The sequence below is a fragment of the Curcuma longa genome, chromosome 8 (assembly GCF_044706935.1).
Source record: "Curcuma longa cultivar G26 ecotype Majalengka, Jawa Barat chromosome 8, ITB_CL_G26_1.1, whole genome shotgun sequence".
Lineage (NCBI taxonomy): Eukaryota > Viridiplantae > Streptophyta > Magnoliopsida > Zingiberales > Zingiberaceae > Curcuma > Curcuma longa.
Genome location: NC_133868.1, coordinates 13,056,614 through 13,074,581, shown reverse-complemented (window position 1 = coordinate 13,074,581; position 17,968 = coordinate 13,056,614). Strand labels below are relative to the sequence as shown.

The window sequence follows — 17,968 nt, the reverse complement described above, 5'->3', positions numbered from 1 at the left end:
AAAGGCCAGAAGAAACTATTTTGCTTGCTTAAACTAATGCCTAGATTGCATCAGAATCCAGCACAAGTGTGACACATCAGGTAGCTAAGGAGTCGACCAAAGATATTCTCAATGTTAAGGAATCAACCAATAAATAAGACTGATTAACCCTATTTTATAAATGATCTCCACCTCATAGGCAGGATATTTGCATTCTGATTTCGACAACGTCATCTCTGAAGGAGGAGAAGACACTTTGAAAAGCTGTCAGTGAAGTGATCAACTGCCTTTGATCGAGTAATTCACTTGATTAATCATAACCATGAATACTAGTTTTGAAGCTTTGGCAAGAGATTATCAGAACTGTCCTTTGTTTAAAGTTCTGACAGCACAAGGCATATATTTAAATGTAGCAGATAGGTATACTTGTTTTTTGTGATTGGCAGCCCAAGAAATCAAGGAAATGTTCTTTTACTTTCTTGTTGTTTTGGCAGATAGGTATAGAATGCAAAGTCATGTTTGCATACAAAATTTATTTAAAATAACCAATAAATATACACTCATAAGTCACAAATCTATGGTGAAATTCATCAGTAGGCCAGTAGAAAAAAACAGAGCATACATTTCAATGTAGCAGAAGCAAAATAAAAAGGAAATAATTAAACATCAAAACAGATTACGGCAAGAGAAAAGATCGTACCGAATAGCAGCACGAACCTGGCCTCTTTGGCATTCCTTCAAGAAGATTTCTTCTTGTTATTGGACTTGATTGATTACGAAACCAACGAACACGCACAAGAAACTAAGCAGCGCAACACCAGCAAATACAGGCAACAAGATGGCGTACTCCTGCGGGAGGAAATACTCGTGCAAGAAATGATCCTTCTCGACGAACGGCTGCAGAAAAAATCACACCTTGTTTCTTCTAGGGTTCGTAGTTAAAATGGTTGAGTGTCAACTATTCAAAATATATAAAATTGATAAATTAATATTTTATTTGATTTTGGTATAAAAAAATTAAAATACGTACATTTTGTTTTAGTTTAAACCAAACCTTATCGAAATTAAACCGATCATTTTTATTTTTTATAATGTCAATTTAGTTTGATATAATTTCTCTAATAAGTTCAATTACTTCGACTCAAGAAAAGTTAAGAGAATTAATTATTCAATTTATTGAATAATCAAATCAAAAATTAATTTAGTTTGATTACTCTTTACCCAATTGATACGAATTTTCAATTGATCAAAGTTAATTTGGATTTGATTTTCATTTGGCTCTCCAAAGCAATTCATAAGTTGTTAGGTCGTGGGATTTGATTTTCATTTTCATGTGGACCGTCATGAGCTTTCTTCAATGTTGACAAGTTTCATTGATCTGATGAAGAATATAATGGACACTTTGGATTTCTAGAAAACTCAAGCACAATTAAAATGAAGGCTAGGACAAACATTGGTTCAACCACATCGACATTCAAGTCAAGTCTCTGGATGGAAAAAAATAGTAGAAAGTAGTGGAGAAGTAAGGATTACTTATGCACATACCTGCCTGTGAAAGCGGACTCTCTTTTATACCATCCCAGGGGAGGGAAGCATGAAACCCACGTTTAGGTCGTGGGGTTGCCACCCAGACGCACATGCTCTTGTTTGTGCTTCCATTTGCTCTACGTCCTTTGGTTATTATGGTATGCACATTCTCCATTACTGCGGGGATTAATAATCGCCTCCGAGGGCATTTGGAATGAGCCGAGCTGAAGGAGTCCGGTGCAGCCGAGCTGAAGGAGTCATGCGCGATCGAGTTGAAAGAGTCAAATGCAACCGAGTTGTAGAAGTCCGACGTGGCCGAGTTAAAGGAGTCGGGTATGATCAAGCTAAACGATCTGCTTCCCAAGTGAGGTTGGCGAGTCGACTCGAGTACTACTTCCTTAGCGAGGCTGGTAGGTCAGCTTAATTTCTTCCTGAGTGAGGTTGGCAGGTTGACTCGATTTTCCTCAATTCAGACTTGGTCTAAGTTCGACCCCCTTTTCTCCCTTTGACTTGATTGATAACTCAAGTATTTCTTCCCGGATACTACTTCTCGAGTGAGGTTGGCGGATTAGCTCAGGTATTTCTTCCCAAGTGAGGTTGGTGGAGTACTACTTCCCGAGTGAGGTTGGTGGGTTGACTCGAGCTTTTCTCGATCTAGACTTGGTCTAAGTTAGATCCCCCCTTCACTTCCTTTGACTTGACTAACAACTCATCTTGACTTCTGACCGATCCGGAGATGCCACATGTTAACTACTTATCCCGCCATATCATAGACTTGGGAAGGGAAAAAGATCCTTAGAGATTCTTGACGTCATAGTGGGTTGTTTATATCCAATAATTGAAATCTTATATTACATCCGAATAACTCTTTTATGAGTACAAGATAACTATAAAGACATAGCAACAATGGTAGAGGTGGAGATAGATATTAATAAATAAGGATCAACTTTTGCTTTCACTCAAACAATCCACAATAATATCAACTCGATTGCACTACCAAAGATACGAGTAATTATGTGTCCTTCATTATACTTTTATATTTTGTGATTTATGTTTAAATTATAATTGAATATTTTGCGATTTAAGTTTTCTGACGCAACTACGTACACATCCGTATTAGTACCAACACGTTCAATTTACTACGCTAGAAAATACTACACATCCTTTTATCACTCAAATAGTTTACAAATAATACTTTTTCTTTCACACAAAAAATTAATTTACAATGGTTTATTTGAAAAATAGTACGTTATTTATATCACTATTCGACAAATTAATTATGAAAATTAATTTTTAACTATAAAAAGTTATAGTAATATAAAAATAAAAATACTAAGCCATAAGCCATATATAGGTTTCAAAATAATAATAAATTAGCAATAATAAATAATGCGCCATATATATTAAGCAGTCCTCCGATCCATGACCCTTTTAAGTAATGGACTGTTGGTAGGACAACATGAATAATGTCCTTTGAAATTCAAATTCTCAACATGAATAATAAATTTAATTAGTAAATTGATTAGCTCTTTTAAAATAATCATTAATAATGACTTTATCATCAATTGTTAAAATCTACTTTCAAAATGATAGATATAAGCCTTTTAAAATCACGGTCTCCTACTTAATATTATCGGTCAACAACTTAAAAAAAATCTGGTCTCCTATATAGCAATATTTTAATTAAACTAGTTATTCTCCACCTTTTATTATTAAATCGGTCGTCGATTCGATGATTTTCTATCAATTTCTAATCGGATGTTGACAAATTGTTGAATTAGTCAATCATTATTCAGTATCCAAATGAGTCACGCAGACGCAGTTCTTTCAATGTTTCCAAACACAGCCAAGTCCGTTGACTAGACTTCCTGCTCCACCATCAGATTTTAAAGCTGTTAATTATTCCACCACAAAAAAAAAAGAGATTTTAAAGCTTTTCTTTGGAAATTGTAGCGGAAGCATTCTTCATGCTTGGTCAGGACTCTTCTTAATTCTGGTATGTTTAAGAAAGAAAAATCTTAATCCAGAAATAAATTATAACACCATATTTATATATTGGATTTTATTCATTTATTTATTGACTTTTGCACAGGAGGCACTATATATTCAATAATCCAGAACAGCTCACTTATGTAATATCGACATGAGGCTTGTTCCAGCTGGGCTTCTTCAGTTCAGTTTTGTTAACAGTTCAGCGAACCGATGCATAGGAATCTGGCACGACAATCTCCCATTTGGAGAAGGCAATTAATGTAGTATGGATCGCCAATAGGACTTCAGCACATCTATAGAATCCTTGAACCTAGCTCATCACCAATGGAAATGTAATCTTGTTTAACGAAGAAACAATTGTTTGGTGGACGGGAACATCCACACAACTCAATTGTGTGATTGTGGTGTACGTTCACAGATATGGCTCCAAAGGAACATGATAAAAATCAATTGTTTTTGGCTTTCAGTAAGAAACAAATTTAGGTACTATAAACAAGCTAGACCAGATTGATTTGAATATGTGCAAGGGCATGTAAGTTAGATCAATATGACAAATTTTATATGCTGACCTAGTTGGAGAAGAGTGGTAACTCTCCATGAAAATGGTACACAAAGTATGTCTATTTTTGTAAGTATAGATGATGATATACATTTTGAAATTATCGACCAGTAATTGAGTGACTTATTTCTTTAGTAGTAACACCTCCTTCACTGCTTGTTGATGTTATTGCAGGTTGCTTAAGTTGGGTCAAAAGTTGATTCTCACTTGCCAGCATCATCACCACCTCTGTCAATGTTGGTCTATCTTCACAGTTATCTTGTACACATAAAAGACCTAGTCGGATGCAACGAAGAATTTCTGCTGTAGGATATGAGGGATCTAGTGTATTGTCAAGAATTTCTAGAGATCTGCCTTCCTTCCAAAGTTTGTATGCCTACAAATGAGAAAGGATCAAATTTTGAATTCTAAACAACATCTTAAGGAGATAAAAGCATGTGTATAAGTATGGAAGTTCTACTTACATGTCCCAAAAGGTTTAAACTAGCATCTGTGTTACTGAATATTTTATTCCTCTTACCGCTTAAGATTTCTAATATTATCACACCAAAGCTAAATACATCAGATTTAAATGAAAAAACTCCTTCAGTTAAGTATTCTGGTGCCATATAACCACTGCATTTGAGGGATAAAATATTAATTAGTACTCTATATTTAATTATGTGATGATAACAATAGTTTATCTATTTGAAGAACTTACAATGTCCCAACTGGTCTTGTAGTTACATTTTCTAAAACTCCATCACCTTCAAATATCCTTGCAATGCCAAAATCTGAAATCTTTGGAGTCATATCCTTGTCAAGGAGGATATTGCTTAATTTAAGATCTCTATGAATGACTCGCAATATAGAATCTTGATGCAGATAAAGTAGGCCTCGAGCAATCCCATTTATAATCTCAAGACGTGTTTGCCAATTAAGCAATAGGCTCTTTGTTTTGTCTGATTCATGTTGTGGACAAATCCTTCATAAAAATTGTAACAACTTTTTTTATGAAGAAAATTAATGGAGGCAACTATACTAACCAAAGATGAAGTTATCTAAGCTCTTGTTTTCCATATACTCCAAGATGATGAGTCGTTCATCTCCCTCAATGCATGAGCCTAGAAGACGAACAAGATTTCTATGTTGTAGCTTGGCTATTAGTGTCAGCTCATTCTGGAACTCATGTGGGCCTTGGGAGGAGTATCTTGATAGTTTCTTGACCGCAATCTTTTGTCCATCTTGCAACTCTCCCTGATAAAATCTTAAGTTTATTTCAGACTTGTAGTTTGAAAGAAATGAATGTTTTCTTTTCTGATACTTGAAATCCATCCTACCTTGTACACAGCACCAAATCCACCTTCCCCGAGTTTGTTTTCATTCGAGAAGTCATTTGTTGCAGCTTTTATTGTACATAAATCATAGGAAGGCAGCACCCCTAATGCGATGGTCGAACCTGGAACAAAGATCACACCACCAATTAGTAGAAATCTCTCAAACAAAGCAATAACGAACAAAGAGAGTCTGAACTCACCTACTCCTCTATACTCACAGTAACCAGACTGCTCAGAGTCAGTCTTGAATGTCATCGGCTCTGTTACATCATTATCAGCCATCGAATCAGAATGTTCAGGGAGGCTCTGCAAGTCACCTGTGAGAAAGAACACCATGGTTAATAATCGACTTTCTTTCCAACCACTTGAAGCATAGTGATGAAATCCATTACCGTTCTCCTCGTTTGGGAACTGCAATTTCAATGTGGTCCCCTTGGCCGAGGACTCGATATGATTCCGAGTTCCTTTTTTCAGGGCTCTGTTTCTCCTCCAGGTGGCTACAAGTATACAACAAAGTAGCAGAAATCCAAGCATCGCTGGTATCGTTATCGCCCACACATGCTTGTTACTCTTTGATGTTGATGATTCTGAAGAAAAAAAAATTCATGAGAATTATGAACTAAATCCAATCATCCCTTATTCATTCACGAACCATTAGAGACTCACCTGCAAGCCGAATGTACAGATCATTTCCTCCGTCGGTAAAATATCTTAGATCCAATAGGTCACCCTGCCAAGTCACACACCCATTTGGCCCATCCAGCACAGTGTACGCCGCGCAGGAGCAATTACCCAAACACAAGCGCTTGCATGCATCGAGACTCATCATGCCGTGCGCTGTGGCATTCTCGGTGTCCGGCACCTTGACGTTCTGCACCTTCAAAATCTGGTTCGAGGAGCAATTCAGGGGCTTCTCCCTCACGCACCCGTTACTAGCCCGCGCAAAGCCTTGCAGGCAGCTGCAGGTGAAAGCATAGTAGCCCCAAGAGCAAACGCTGCCACGCCCACAGATATTGTAACGATCGCATTCATCCGCCGGAAATGACCAAAAGACTCTCCATTCTCCGTTGTCCCAAGTCCACCGCCCGTAGCTTCCATCAGTGTTTATCACTCCCCGCGATAGCACCGACCGGTCCACGTATTCAGTCGTGTAATAAGTCTCATTCTCGTTGGATACGAATGTGAAGTTTACTCTCCTTGCCAAGTTGCTGCTCAACATCCTAGGAAGGCCAACGAATCCATGTCCGTTCCATGGTCCGGTTCGATGGATTTTGGTGGTTCCGTTCCTTGCTAAAAGCTCTTCAACCCCATGAGTTTCCATGATGTTGTTGCCCAGAGAAGGGTCTACGTCGCTCCTCCATGACACGAGCTGCCATGAAGTGTTTCTTCGGAGGTCAAATCCAAGCTTCATGCCAGGGAGAAGTGTATCACTTGGGTGGTCAAAGCTCTGCCATAGAGTCCTGCTAAAGTTTTCAGTCGTCAGCATAAGATTACCTGAGTCTAAAAGTTGCAAGTGCACAGAATTAGATTCTGTGGATGTTTCCGTCGACCAAACAATTGTATCTCCGTCGAATATGCTTAGGTTTCCATCAGAGGTCAGGTTCAGTGAGGAGGTGACTCTGTTCAGAGACCTGTTCCTATTGGCAACCCATACTACTACTATGCTTTGTCCAGGCAGGCGATTGTAGTACCAAATTCCTAGATATCCATTATCTGAATCTGTATCAGGACTGAAGAAGCCAAGCTGGAATATGCCTCCTGCTGATATCAAGGTCTGGCCATTGATAAGTGAGCTGTTCGGCGTCATTCTATCTCCTGTACAAAAGGTTAGGTTCAGCTCCTCTATATGAGCAGTGTGATGATAGAGCTGTATTTTCTTTAATTCAGAAACTAGGAGACTTGTTTCAGCAAAGAAAAAGATTATGAACAAATAAATGAAGATGACAAACTGCGAAAGATCCTGTCATTTTTATAGTTTAATTATGAACTAAGATTTCTCTTTGATACGTACCAGATGAAGACTGACCAAGAACAACCAAAGCTGTTACTGCTATTATTTCCAGGAACTGGAAAAGAAAGAACTGCATCTTGGCCATGGAAGTTTATTGATTTGCGTTGCTTGCACCTGCAATCTACTATTGCGTTTGTTCCACAAAATTGCTCAAGTTCTATAAATAAGTTTCAATTTTTAACTCCTTTAAGTTTGGTGTTAAACCAGGAAGTCTCTAATCGCCTCTGTTCTACTTATTAACTAATGTGGAAATAGAATTCAAGTCAATTGCACATGTTGTTGACTTTCATTGGAAAAAAAAGAGAAGGGAATGAAAACGCATAAAATTCTTGTCAATCCCTTTCAATAATTATGTCGTGCTGACAAAATCATGCTTGTATAATTTCCTTGATTAGTGATAGCATAGCAAGATCCAAAACAAGAAAAAAAAGTGCTATAGTTAAAATGATTCTGTATTAACCAATCAAGAACAGAATATTCAGTAATATATGGGTTGATCATCCAAACATAGAATAGAAAAGACAAACAGAACTTAATCAAATTAAAGAAATATGAAAAAAAAATATTGGATTTTTATTTCTCTATTCGATGGGGTTTTATGTTAATTGTAACACACTAATTTGCCATTGCGGTTAAACGTGATAAATTGATTTAATTGTTGTGTTAAAGATTTGTGATATGGAATGTAGATCTTATGTGTAGAATTTATTAATCCATTAATCTGATGCATAGCGGATTTGAATCTGAGGTATATAAGGGGTGTGGTTCTTGGAGAGCTAAGCATTCCGGAATTATATAACCACTGCATTTGAAAAATAGAACATTAATTAGTACACTATGTTTATGTGATGATAATAATGTTGTGTTTATTTGAAAACTTACAACGCCCTAACTGATCTTGTGGTTGCGTTTTCTAAAAAGCTTTATTACCTTCAAATATCATTACAATATCAAAATCTGAAATTTTTGTCTAACTCATGTTGTGGACGAATCATTAATGAAAATTATAACAATTAATTTATGAATATCTTATGAAGATACTTAATGGAGGCAAACCAACCAAAGATTAAGGTATCTAAGCTCTTGTTTCCCATATATTCCAAGATTATGAGTCATTCATCTCCTTCAATGCACGAGCCTAGAAGACGAACAAGATTTCTATGTTATAACTTAGCTATTAGTGAAAGCTCATTCTAGAACTCATTTGGGCATTGCGAGGAGCATCTTGAAAGTTTCTTGACCGTGATCTTTTGTCCATCTTGCAGCTCTCCCTAACAAAATCTAAAGTTTCTTTCAGATTTGTAGTTTGGAAGAATGAGTAATACTTGAAATCCTACCTTGTACACAGCACCAATTATTCGAGAAGTCATTTTCTGCAGCTTGTATTGTAAGAGAAAATTAAATCCCTATAAATTCATCGTAATTGAATTTTAAATTTTAGAAGTCTGATTTATCATCTACGTTGTTTCCATGTTATTTTTCTAATTGGATGTGACAATAATGTGTTGAAATAGTCAGCCATTCTCAAGTCTCCAAATTAGTCACGCACACACATTTCTCTCAATCTTCCAAAAACACCTAGCCAAGTCGGTTGACTAGACTTCATGTTCTATCATCCACAAAACATTCAGGGAAATATCTTGATAAAACTAGGAAAAGTATCTCTCTTAAGTACTTGAAAAAAAAATATCATTGAATTTAAAATTGAATTGGATTCGCAGAGGAGATAAGAATTATATTAATTTAAGTTGGAGTCAATTTAGACTTGATTTAATCGACCGAATCAAATAATAGATTAAATCAATGATTCGATTGACTTAAAATGAGTTAAAATATTTTTAAAATAAATCTTAATTCTTTTTTCTCTTCCGCATACGCACACCGTCTCGCAACTCCACGCCGACCTTTCCTTCTTCTCTGTTTCTTCTTCTCCTCTTCTCCTTCGCTTCTCAAGAGTAGCAGCCTTTTTTTATTCTCTTCGTCTTCTTTGTTTTTGCTTCTTCTCCGTTAAATAGCAACTAACAGCATGCACTTTGCTGCATGCCTTTACTTTTTCATTGGGCCAATAGCTAGCTAGCATCCAACCGCAGCAAAAGAATTTCTGAACTTCGCAGCTTCTTTGTTCATCAGTAACACCAACAAAAGAGCAAGCAATTAAACATCTCTATTTTACCATTCCATGTTCTCTTTGTGTCGTTGCTGAGTTCGATAAAGCTAGTTGAGGTTGCTAACGAAGAAGGTAAAGCTTTCCTCTTTCTCTTCTTAATTCCTCTATATCTAGTGTTGTCTAAACCAAGAGGAATCATAATTTTTCCTTATATATTTTTGAATCTGTCGGTATTCTCATTCAAAGAGATTATCATATTGTGTGTGTACACCTATCAAGTGAGGGTAAGGATTGATTATAAATTGCCATCAAATTTTATAATAAATACAGTAGCAGATTGCAGGTGCAAGCAACACAAATTATTAAGCATGATCTGAGTTTCCGATCCATTGGGCAGATGCAGCTCTTTCTTTCTCGGATCATGGAAACAGTAGCAGTAACGCTCTTCCTTCTTGGTCATTCCATATCTTCTGGTACGTACGTTTAAGAAATAATTAATCCTAGTCCAATATTGTGGATTTTATTAATTTATTTTAATAATCTAAATATTAAATAATTCATCTTATTTTGGCCTTCACCAGAGATGCATCCCTTTTGTTCTTTAAATCCTCTCTTCCACTCGACTTAATTGCTTCATTTCATCCATTTTATTGCTTAAATCCGCAGTGGAATAGTAAGATCTTTTGGGTACTTGAAAATATTTGACAGGTGTTATCAAAATTCAGAAAAATAATAGAAATACAATAATACCTATATCACATAAATTTGAGACCTTTAGGTTTTTGGGCAACATTATATATTGTTCAAAAGTGTTTGACAAACTTATAAAGCTCAAAATAATGAACAATAATTATATACATTTAAGAGAAGTACACTTTTAGTTTGTCTCACTACTGTAAAGTTCAAAATAAAGAAAAATAAATTTAAAATACAATAATTTTATTTGATATAAAATTATAATGTTTAGGATCATTAAATAGGACAATGTTTTTGAATCAATTTTCAACTAGCCAGTTGGTTTGGACAGCCAATTAATATATCTCCGGGGCATAGTTGAATTGATTATGATGAAACAGAATTATAAAAGTGGACAAGAGTTCATATCTCGACAAAACCGAGATAATGTCCTCTTCCTCTTCTATCGTGGTCAATTGCAACTTATCGATTTAACTCTTCATAGATGATCCTAGAGTCGATCGTGTAGAACCGTTGGAGTGATGGATTCTACTTTTTACAAAGAAGTGAGTGGACAATATATAAAAATAGATGTGGCAGTTGGAGATTATTTTTTTTAAAAGAATGTTTAAAGATAAATATTTTTTAAAATATTTATTTATTTATTGATCATTGGTACAGGAGATACAATGATCCAGAACAGCTCACTTGTCAATGGACATACCTTGAAATCAACGGGAGACTTGTTCCAGCTGGGCTTCTTCAGTCTAGATGATAGTTCAACGAAGGGATACTTTGGAATCTGGTACTACAATCTCACACCACAAGAAGGGACTGTAGTATGGATCGCCAATTGGAACGAGTCTGTCAACACATCCATGGCATCCTTCAACTTCACTTCCGATGGAAATCTAATCTTACTTGAGGAAGACAAAATTGTTTGGTCGACGGAAACGAGATCCACGGGACTCAATTCTGCAAGTTTGCAGCTTTTAGATTCTGGAAACCTTGTTCTGAACGACAGCAACTCGATTCTATGGCAAAGCTTTGAGCACTGGAACAGCGACACGTATATTGCTGGCATGAAGTACGGATTTGACAACCGGACCAACACTTCATGGCGGCAAGTGTCATGGAAAAACTCCACGGATCCTTCTCCGGGAGACTACATCCGGATGATGCGTGCTCTGCCTATACCGGATTTTGTCACGTTGAAGGGATCCGCCAAATACCATCGCAGCAGCCTATGGTCCGTCGGCCAACCATCGCTATCGAGCAGCCCTCTGGCGAGCTCAATAAGGCCCACGTTTGTTTCCAACGAGAATGAGACCTACTTTATGGTTAATTACACGGCCTCGCCGACGCCGGTGCTGATACGGTCAGTGTTGTGGGACAACGGAACCCTCCAGCGTTGGTTTCTTGACCGGGGTGGCAGGAGAGAGTGGCAACTTCTGTGGTCGCTTCCGGCGGACGAGTGCGATAAATACAATAGCTGCGGCCACAACAGTTTGTGCACCAAGAGATACAATACCGTCAACTGCCAGTGCTTGGACGGGTTCAGAAAGATTGCGGAGAACGGAAGCGAGGCCGGGTGCCAGAGGGAGAAGCCTTTGAATTGCTCGTCGAACAGCCAGTTTTCCAAGGTGCAGAACGTGAAGGTGCCCGACACTGAGAACGCTACACCACGAGGAAACATGAGTCTGGATGACTGCAAGAAGTTGTGCTTGAATGATTGCTCCTGCGTGGCGTATGCGGTGATCAATGGGTCTGATGGATGCATAACTTGGCCTGGTGATCTGTTGGATCTCAGAACTTTTGTCGATGAAGGATATGATTTATACGTTCGGCTCGCAGGTAATCGAATTTCTCACACAATCGGATCACCAAAGTACGATTAATCAAACATCTGTCTTTTTTTTCACTAATTTATCCATTAACTTGTTTATTCACTAACCCTTTAGCACTTAGCAGTCAGTTTTTTTTTTCTCTTTTACAAGACAAATCAAATAAGAAATATGCTTCACTATCTGCCATTAACTCGTACCGTGTTACAATTTATCTTTGAGACATCCAATGAAATTTGCATCTGTTTTTCATGTTTGCTTAGGAAAAAACAGCACTGGGAGAAGAATTCTATTTATTGTCATCTCTATTGCTGCAGCACTGTTATTCCTTTGTGCTATTTTTATTTACCGTCGAAGAACAAAAGCAACTAGACGAAGACGGAAACTACTTGCAGAAATATTCAGTATGACTACTGAACTATTATTATATGGTGTTTGAACATATATATATATCTGCTTATTCTTTACTACGAAAAATATCTTTTAAACAGATCATAAAGATCAACATGAAATAAGAGGTGCAGAATCTCTATTGTTTGATCTGGAGGCTATTAGGATAGCCACGGACAACTTCTCTGAAAGAAACAAGCTAGGAGAAGGAGGATTTGGGGCTGTTTATAAGGTCGATCCTAAAATTTGAAGAATGCTTTATATAACTGTGGATGATTCTTCGACTTGATAAATGAGTAATAATTCTGGTGACACTTGAAAACAGGGAACACTGGAGAACGGAGAGCATGTAGCAGTAAAAAGACTTTCAAGAAGCTCAGGACAAGGACTAGATGAGTTGAAAAATGAAGTGTTTCTGGTTGCCAAACTTCGACACAGAAACCTTGTGAAGCTGTTGGGCTGTTGCTTAGAATCAGAGGAGAAACTACTCGTTTACAATTACCTTGCTAATACAAGTCTTGACAAATTTTTGTTTGGTATAGTTTCAGTCTCCGTTTTTGCATGACAACATCCTCAATCCATGGAATTGATTGTCTAATAGTTTGCTAATCCAATACAACACCTAATAGTGTGCTTGTTCAATTCCATTCTCGAATATATGTTCTAAGATTGGTTGTGTATAATTAAGATTGATTACATGAATAGTTTTGTCCTCTATTGCACACACCATGATTGGCAAATTAGTAACCAAATATTACATATGGATGGTGCAGATAATTCAAAGAGAAAGCAGTTGGATTGGGCAAGAAGGTTTAAGATCATTGAAGGCATCAGTCGAGGACTTCTTTATCTTCATGAAGATTCGCCATTGAAGATCATTCATAGGGACTTAAAAGCCAGTAACATCTTGTTAGATGCAAACATGGATCCCAAAATTTCCGATTTCGGTCTTGCGAAGCTTTTTGGTGCAGATGAAACCCAAGGAAACACTAGAAGAATTGCTGGAACATTGTAAGCAAACACTCTATTTATGATTGTTGACCAAATTTAACACTTCAAATGAACAGAGAATTTCGAAGAATAGATAAAGTCTGAATGTGTTTTCCTTATTAATGACAGTGGATATATGGCACCGGAATATGCCCTTCAAGGCCTCTTCTCAGTTAAATCAGATGTGTATAGTTATGGTGTGTTAGTTTTGGAGATCCTAACGGGTCAGAAGAATAGTGGTTACCGAGGATCTGAATATCCAATTGAACTTGTTACTCATGTAAGTATTAATCCTACCTTCGATTGAGTGATAGAAATTTGATACACATTTTATTCAAATGTAGTAAAGTACTTAACTACACATGCTATCATCTCACTTTAGGTGGTCTGGCGCTATTGGACCCAAGGAAGTGCCCTACAAGTGATTGATCAAGACCTAGTTGAACAATGTCAAACTCAGCAAATATTAAGGTGCATACATATAGGGTTACTATGTGTGCAAGAAGATCCAATTCAAAGACCCACCATGGCCAATGTTGTGCTTATGCTCAACAGCCACTTTGTTGACCTTCCCACTCCTTCAGCACCAGCATTCCTCAGTAACCATAATACCACCAGTGAATCAAATGGTGTAATTCTAATGAAAATTTCTGAAAATAATGTTTCAATTTCTGCATTGGAGCCTAGATAGTAGGAAAGTTCACTTCATATATACATAAATAACTGAGTCTTGATTGAACTGCCAATATTATGTTTCAAGTTTATGCCTATTTATGTAAAGTTTAACTAAATGTTTAGCTTCAGGTTTATTCTAATATGTATTTGATCTAGTTTATGGAGTGATTCGTAGTAGTAAAAAGGCCAGAAGAAACTATTTTTCTTGCTTAAACTAATGCCTAGATTGCATCAGAATCCAGCACAAGTGTGACACATCAGGTAGCTAAGGAGTCGACCAAAGATATTCTCAATGTTAAGGAATCAACCAATAAATAAGACTGATTAACCCTATTTTATAAATGATCTCCACCTCATAGGCAGGATATTTGCATTCTGATTTCGACAACGTCATCTCTGAAGGAGGAGAAGACACTTTGAAAAGCTGTCAGTGAAGTGATCAACTGCCTTTGATCGAGTAATTCACTTGATTAATCATAACCATGAATACTAGTTTTGAAGCTTTGGCAAGAGATTATCAGAACTGTCCTTTGTTTAAAGTTCTGACAGCACAAGGCATATATTTAAATGTAGCAGGTAGGTATACTTGTTTTTTGTGATTGGCAGCCCAAGAAATCAAGGAAATGTTCTTTTACTTTCTTGTTGTTTTGGCAGATAGGTATAGAATGCAAAGTCATGTTTGCATACAAAATTTATTTAAAATAACCAATAAATATACACTCACTCATAAGTCACAAATCTATGGTGAAATTCATCAGTAGGCCAGTAGAAAAAAAACAGAGCATACATTTCAATGTAGCAGAAACAAAATAAAAAGGAAATAATTAAACATCAAAACAGATTACGGCAAGAGAAAAGATCGTACCGAATAGCAGCAGCACGAACCTGGCCTCTTTGGCATTCCTTCAAGCAGATTTCTTCTTGTTGTTGGACTTGATAATCACGCACACGCACAAGAAACTGAGCAGCGCAACAGCAGCAAATACAGGCAACAAGATGGCGTACTCCTGCGGGAGGAAATACTCGTGCAAGAAATGATCCTTCTCGACGAACGGCTGCAGAAAAAATCACACCTTGTTTCTTCTTCTAGGGTTCGTAGTTAAAATGGTTGAGTGTCAACTATTCAAAATATATAAAAATTGATAAATTAATATTTTATTTGATTTTGGTATAAAAAATTAAAATACGTACATTTTATTTTTAGTTTAAACTAAACATTATCGAAATTAAACCGATCATTTTTATTTTTTATAATGTCAATTTAGTTTGATATAATTTCTCTAATAAGTAAATAGACAAGTCAATTACTTCGACTCAAGAAAAGTTAAGAGAGTTAATTATTCAGTTTATTGAAAAATCAAATCAAAAATTAATTTAGTTTGATTACTCTTTACCCAATTGATACGAATTTTCAATTGATCAAAGTTAATTTGGATTTGATTTTCATTTGGCTCTCCAAAGCAATTCATAAGTTGTTAGAATTCAAAATTCTAATTCTTGTATGATTATAGACATACAAACGGTTTGAGGATGGGTGGACCGTCATGAGCTTTCTTCAATGTTGACAAGTTTCATTATATTGATCTGATGAAAAATATAATGAACACTTTGGATTTCTAGAAAAACTCAAGCACAATTAAAATGAAGGCCAAGATAAACATTGGCTCGACCACTTCGACATTCAAGTCAAATCTCTGGACGAAAAAAATAGATAGAAAGTAGTGGAGAAGTAAGGATTACTTATGCACATACTTGTCTGTGAAAGCGGACTCTCTTTTATACCATCCCATGGGAGGGAAGCATGAACCCCACGTTTAGGTCGTGGGGTTGCCACCCAGACCCACATGCTCTTGTTTGTGCTTCCATTTGCTCTACGTCCTTTGGTTATTATGGTATCCACATTCTCCATTAATGCGGGGATTAATAATCGCCTCCGGGGGCATTTGGAATGAGCCGAGCTGAAGGAGTCGGGCGCAGCCGAGCTGAAGGAGTCATGCGCGACCGAGCTGAAAGAGTCAAATGCAACCGAGTTGAAGAAGTCCGACGTGGCCGAGTTGAAAGAGTCGGGTATGATCAAGCTAAAGGATCTGCTTCCCAAGTGAGGTTGGCGGGTCGACTCGAGTACTACTTCCTTAGCGAGGCTGGTAGGTCAGCTTAGTGAGGTTGGCGGTTCATCAGGTATCTTCCTGAGTGAGGTTGGCAGGTTGGCTCGATTTTCCTCAATTCAGACTTGGTCTAAGTTCGACCCCCTTCTCTCCCTTTGACTTGATTGATAACTCAAGTATTTCTTCCCGGATACTACTTCTTGAGTGAGGTTGGCAGATTAGCTCGGGTATTTCTTCCCAAGTGAGGTTGGTGGTTCAATTCGTACTACTTCCCGAGTGAGGTTGGTGGGTTGGCTCGAGCTTTTCTCAATCTAGACTTGGTCTAAGTTAGATCCCCCGTCACTTCCTTTGACTTGACTAACAACTCATCTTGACTTCTGACCGATCCGGAGATGCCACATGTAAACTACTTATCCCACCATATCACAGACTTGGGAAGGAAAAACGATCCTTAGAAATTCTTGACGTCGTAGTGGGTTGTTTATATATCCAATAATTGAAATCTTATGTTACATCCGAATAACTCTTTTATGCGTACAAGATAACTACGAAAGACATAGCAACAATGATAGAGGTGGTGATAGATATTAATAAATGAGGATCAACTTTTGATTTCACTCAAACAATCCACAATAATATCAACTCGATTGCACTACCAAAGATATGAGTAATTATGTGTCCTTCATTATACTTTTATATTTTGTGATTTATGTTTAAATTATAATTGAATATTTTGCGATTTAAGTTTTCTGACGCAACTACGTACACATCCGTATTAGTACCAACACGTACGTTCAATTTACTACGCTAGAAAATACTACACATCCTTTTATCACTCAAATAGTTTACAAATAATAATTTTTCTTTCACTCAAAAAATTAATTTACAATGGTTTATTTGAAAAATAGTACGTTATTTATATCACTATTCGACAAATTAATTATGAAAATTAATTTTTAACTATAAAAAAGTATAGTAATATAAAAATAAAAATACTAAGCCATAAGCCATATATAGGTTTCAAAATAATAATAAATTAGCAATAATAAATAATGAGCCATATTAATTAATAAATACTAAGCCATAAGCCATATATAGATTATTAATTTCGTCGCTAAACGTTTCTTTAGCGACGAAAGAATTCCGTCGCTAATTTTAGAGACGGAAATAAAGTCCGTCGCTAATTCATGATTTTCTTATGGGATAAGCAGTATCCATGACCGGCCGGTGTTGCAGCTAGCGCGGCCTTCCTTCCCGCCAACATGGACAGCTAGCAGGGACAAGATGGACAAGGATTCGGTGAGCACCAACTTTGGATTCATAATTTCGCAGCAAAGGAGAAGAGGGAAGGAGGAAGAAGAAGAAGAGAACCAAAAGGTTTCATGATGTAGCTAAACTGCAAGACGCGCGTATGACATTTTAGAATGTCACATGAGTAATTAATTAATGTTGAATGGAAAGAAATTAAAGAAAAATGCGACTTTTCTAATCTTCATAATCAATATAATGCATGGATTGAACTCTTAAACTTTTAACTTTTTTTTCCTCTAGATATAAAATTGAAACACCAGTGCATAATTAATATGAGATCGATCCAATTAATTCAAGTTCAAAATCAATTAGCACGTAGTTAAATCGACATTTCAAACTAATGGACTGTTGGTAGGACAACATGAATAATGACCTTTGAAATTCTCAACTGAGGCATGCACCCTTTTAAGTAAATTGATTAGCTCTTTTAAAATAATCATTAATAATGACTTTATCATCAATCGTTAAATTATACTTTCAAAATGAT

At 36.7% G+C, this 17,968-nt stretch overlaps 2 protein-coding genes across 5 annotated transcripts; one reads left to right on the top strand and one right to left on the bottom strand.

The window, feature by feature from the left end:
• Positions 1–4,049: 4,049 nt before the first annotated feature.
• On the bottom strand, positions 4,050–7,506 carry LOC141833047 (G-type lectin S-receptor-like serine/threonine-protein kinase At4g27290). Its single transcript, XM_074720439.1, has 9 exons — positions 7,385–7,506; positions 6,040–7,188; positions 5,766–5,960; positions 5,574–5,690; positions 5,377–5,495; positions 5,083–5,293; positions 4,758–4,998; positions 4,522–4,672; positions 4,050–4,433 (listed from the first exon to the last, which is right to left on the bottom strand). Exons 1-9 carry the CDS (start codon positions 7,467–7,469, stop codon positions 4,158–4,160), a joined length of 2,544 nt encoding a protein of 847 aa, XP_074576540.1. The 5' UTR covers positions 7,470–7,506; the 3' UTR covers positions 4,050–4,157.
• A 1,789-nt stretch (positions 7,507–9,295) lies between these two features.
• Positions 9,296–14,224, top strand: LOC141833048 (G-type lectin S-receptor-like serine/threonine-protein kinase RKS1). 4 transcript variants are annotated; one of them, XM_074720442.1, is made up of 9 exons: positions 9,303–9,623; positions 9,828–9,964; positions 10,848–12,020; positions 12,328–12,414; positions 12,502–12,632; positions 12,726–12,936; positions 13,174–13,411; positions 13,520–13,670; positions 13,773–14,224. In XM_074720442.1, the coding sequence occupies exons 2-9, from the start codon at positions 9,889–9,891 to the stop codon at positions 14,079–14,081; spliced, it is 2,376 nt and encodes a 791-aa protein (XP_074576543.1). In that variant the 5' UTR covers positions 9,303–9,623; positions 9,828–9,888; the 3' UTR covers positions 14,082–14,224. The 4 variants fall into 4 exon arrangements, with proteins under 4 accessions (XP_074576544.1, XP_074576543.1, XP_074576542.1 ...); XM_074720441.1 differs by having other exon boundaries at positions 9,304–9,623; positions 9,889–9,964; positions 12,274–12,414; XM_074720440.1 differs by having other exon boundaries at positions 9,304–9,623; positions 12,274–12,414.
• Positions 14,225–17,968: the final 3,744 nt, after the last annotated feature.

What these genes read in the sequence shown, in the direction of transcription:
- LOC141833047 (XM_074720439.1), bottom strand. Translation starts at nt 7,469, where the DNA reads ATGGCCAAGATGCAGTTCTTTCTTTTCCAGTTCCTGGAAATAATAGCA. An exon ending in TCTGTACATTCGGCTTGCAG is followed by an intron (nt 5,961 to 6,039) that starts GTGAGTCTCTAA and finishes TTTTTTCTTCAG; the next exon opens with AATCATCAACATCAAAGAGT. An exon ending in GTTTAAACCTTTTGGGACAT is followed by an intron (nt 4,434 to 4,521) that starts GTAAGTAGAACT and finishes TCTCATTTGTAG; the next exon opens with GCATACAAACTTTGGAAGGA.
- LOC141833048 (XM_074720441.1), top strand. Translation starts at nt 9,889, where the DNA reads ATGCAGCTCTTTCTTTCTCGGATCATGGAAACAGTAGCAGTAACGCTC. An exon ending in AGAAGAATTGCTGGAACATT is followed by an intron (nt 13,412 to 13,519) that starts GTAAGCAAACAC and finishes TATTAATGACAG; the next exon opens with TGGATATATGGCACCGGAAT. An exon ending in CAATTGAACTTGTTACTCAT is followed by an intron (nt 13,671 to 13,772) that starts GTAAGTATTAAT and finishes ATCTCACTTTAG; the next exon opens with GTGGTCTGGCGCTATTGGAC.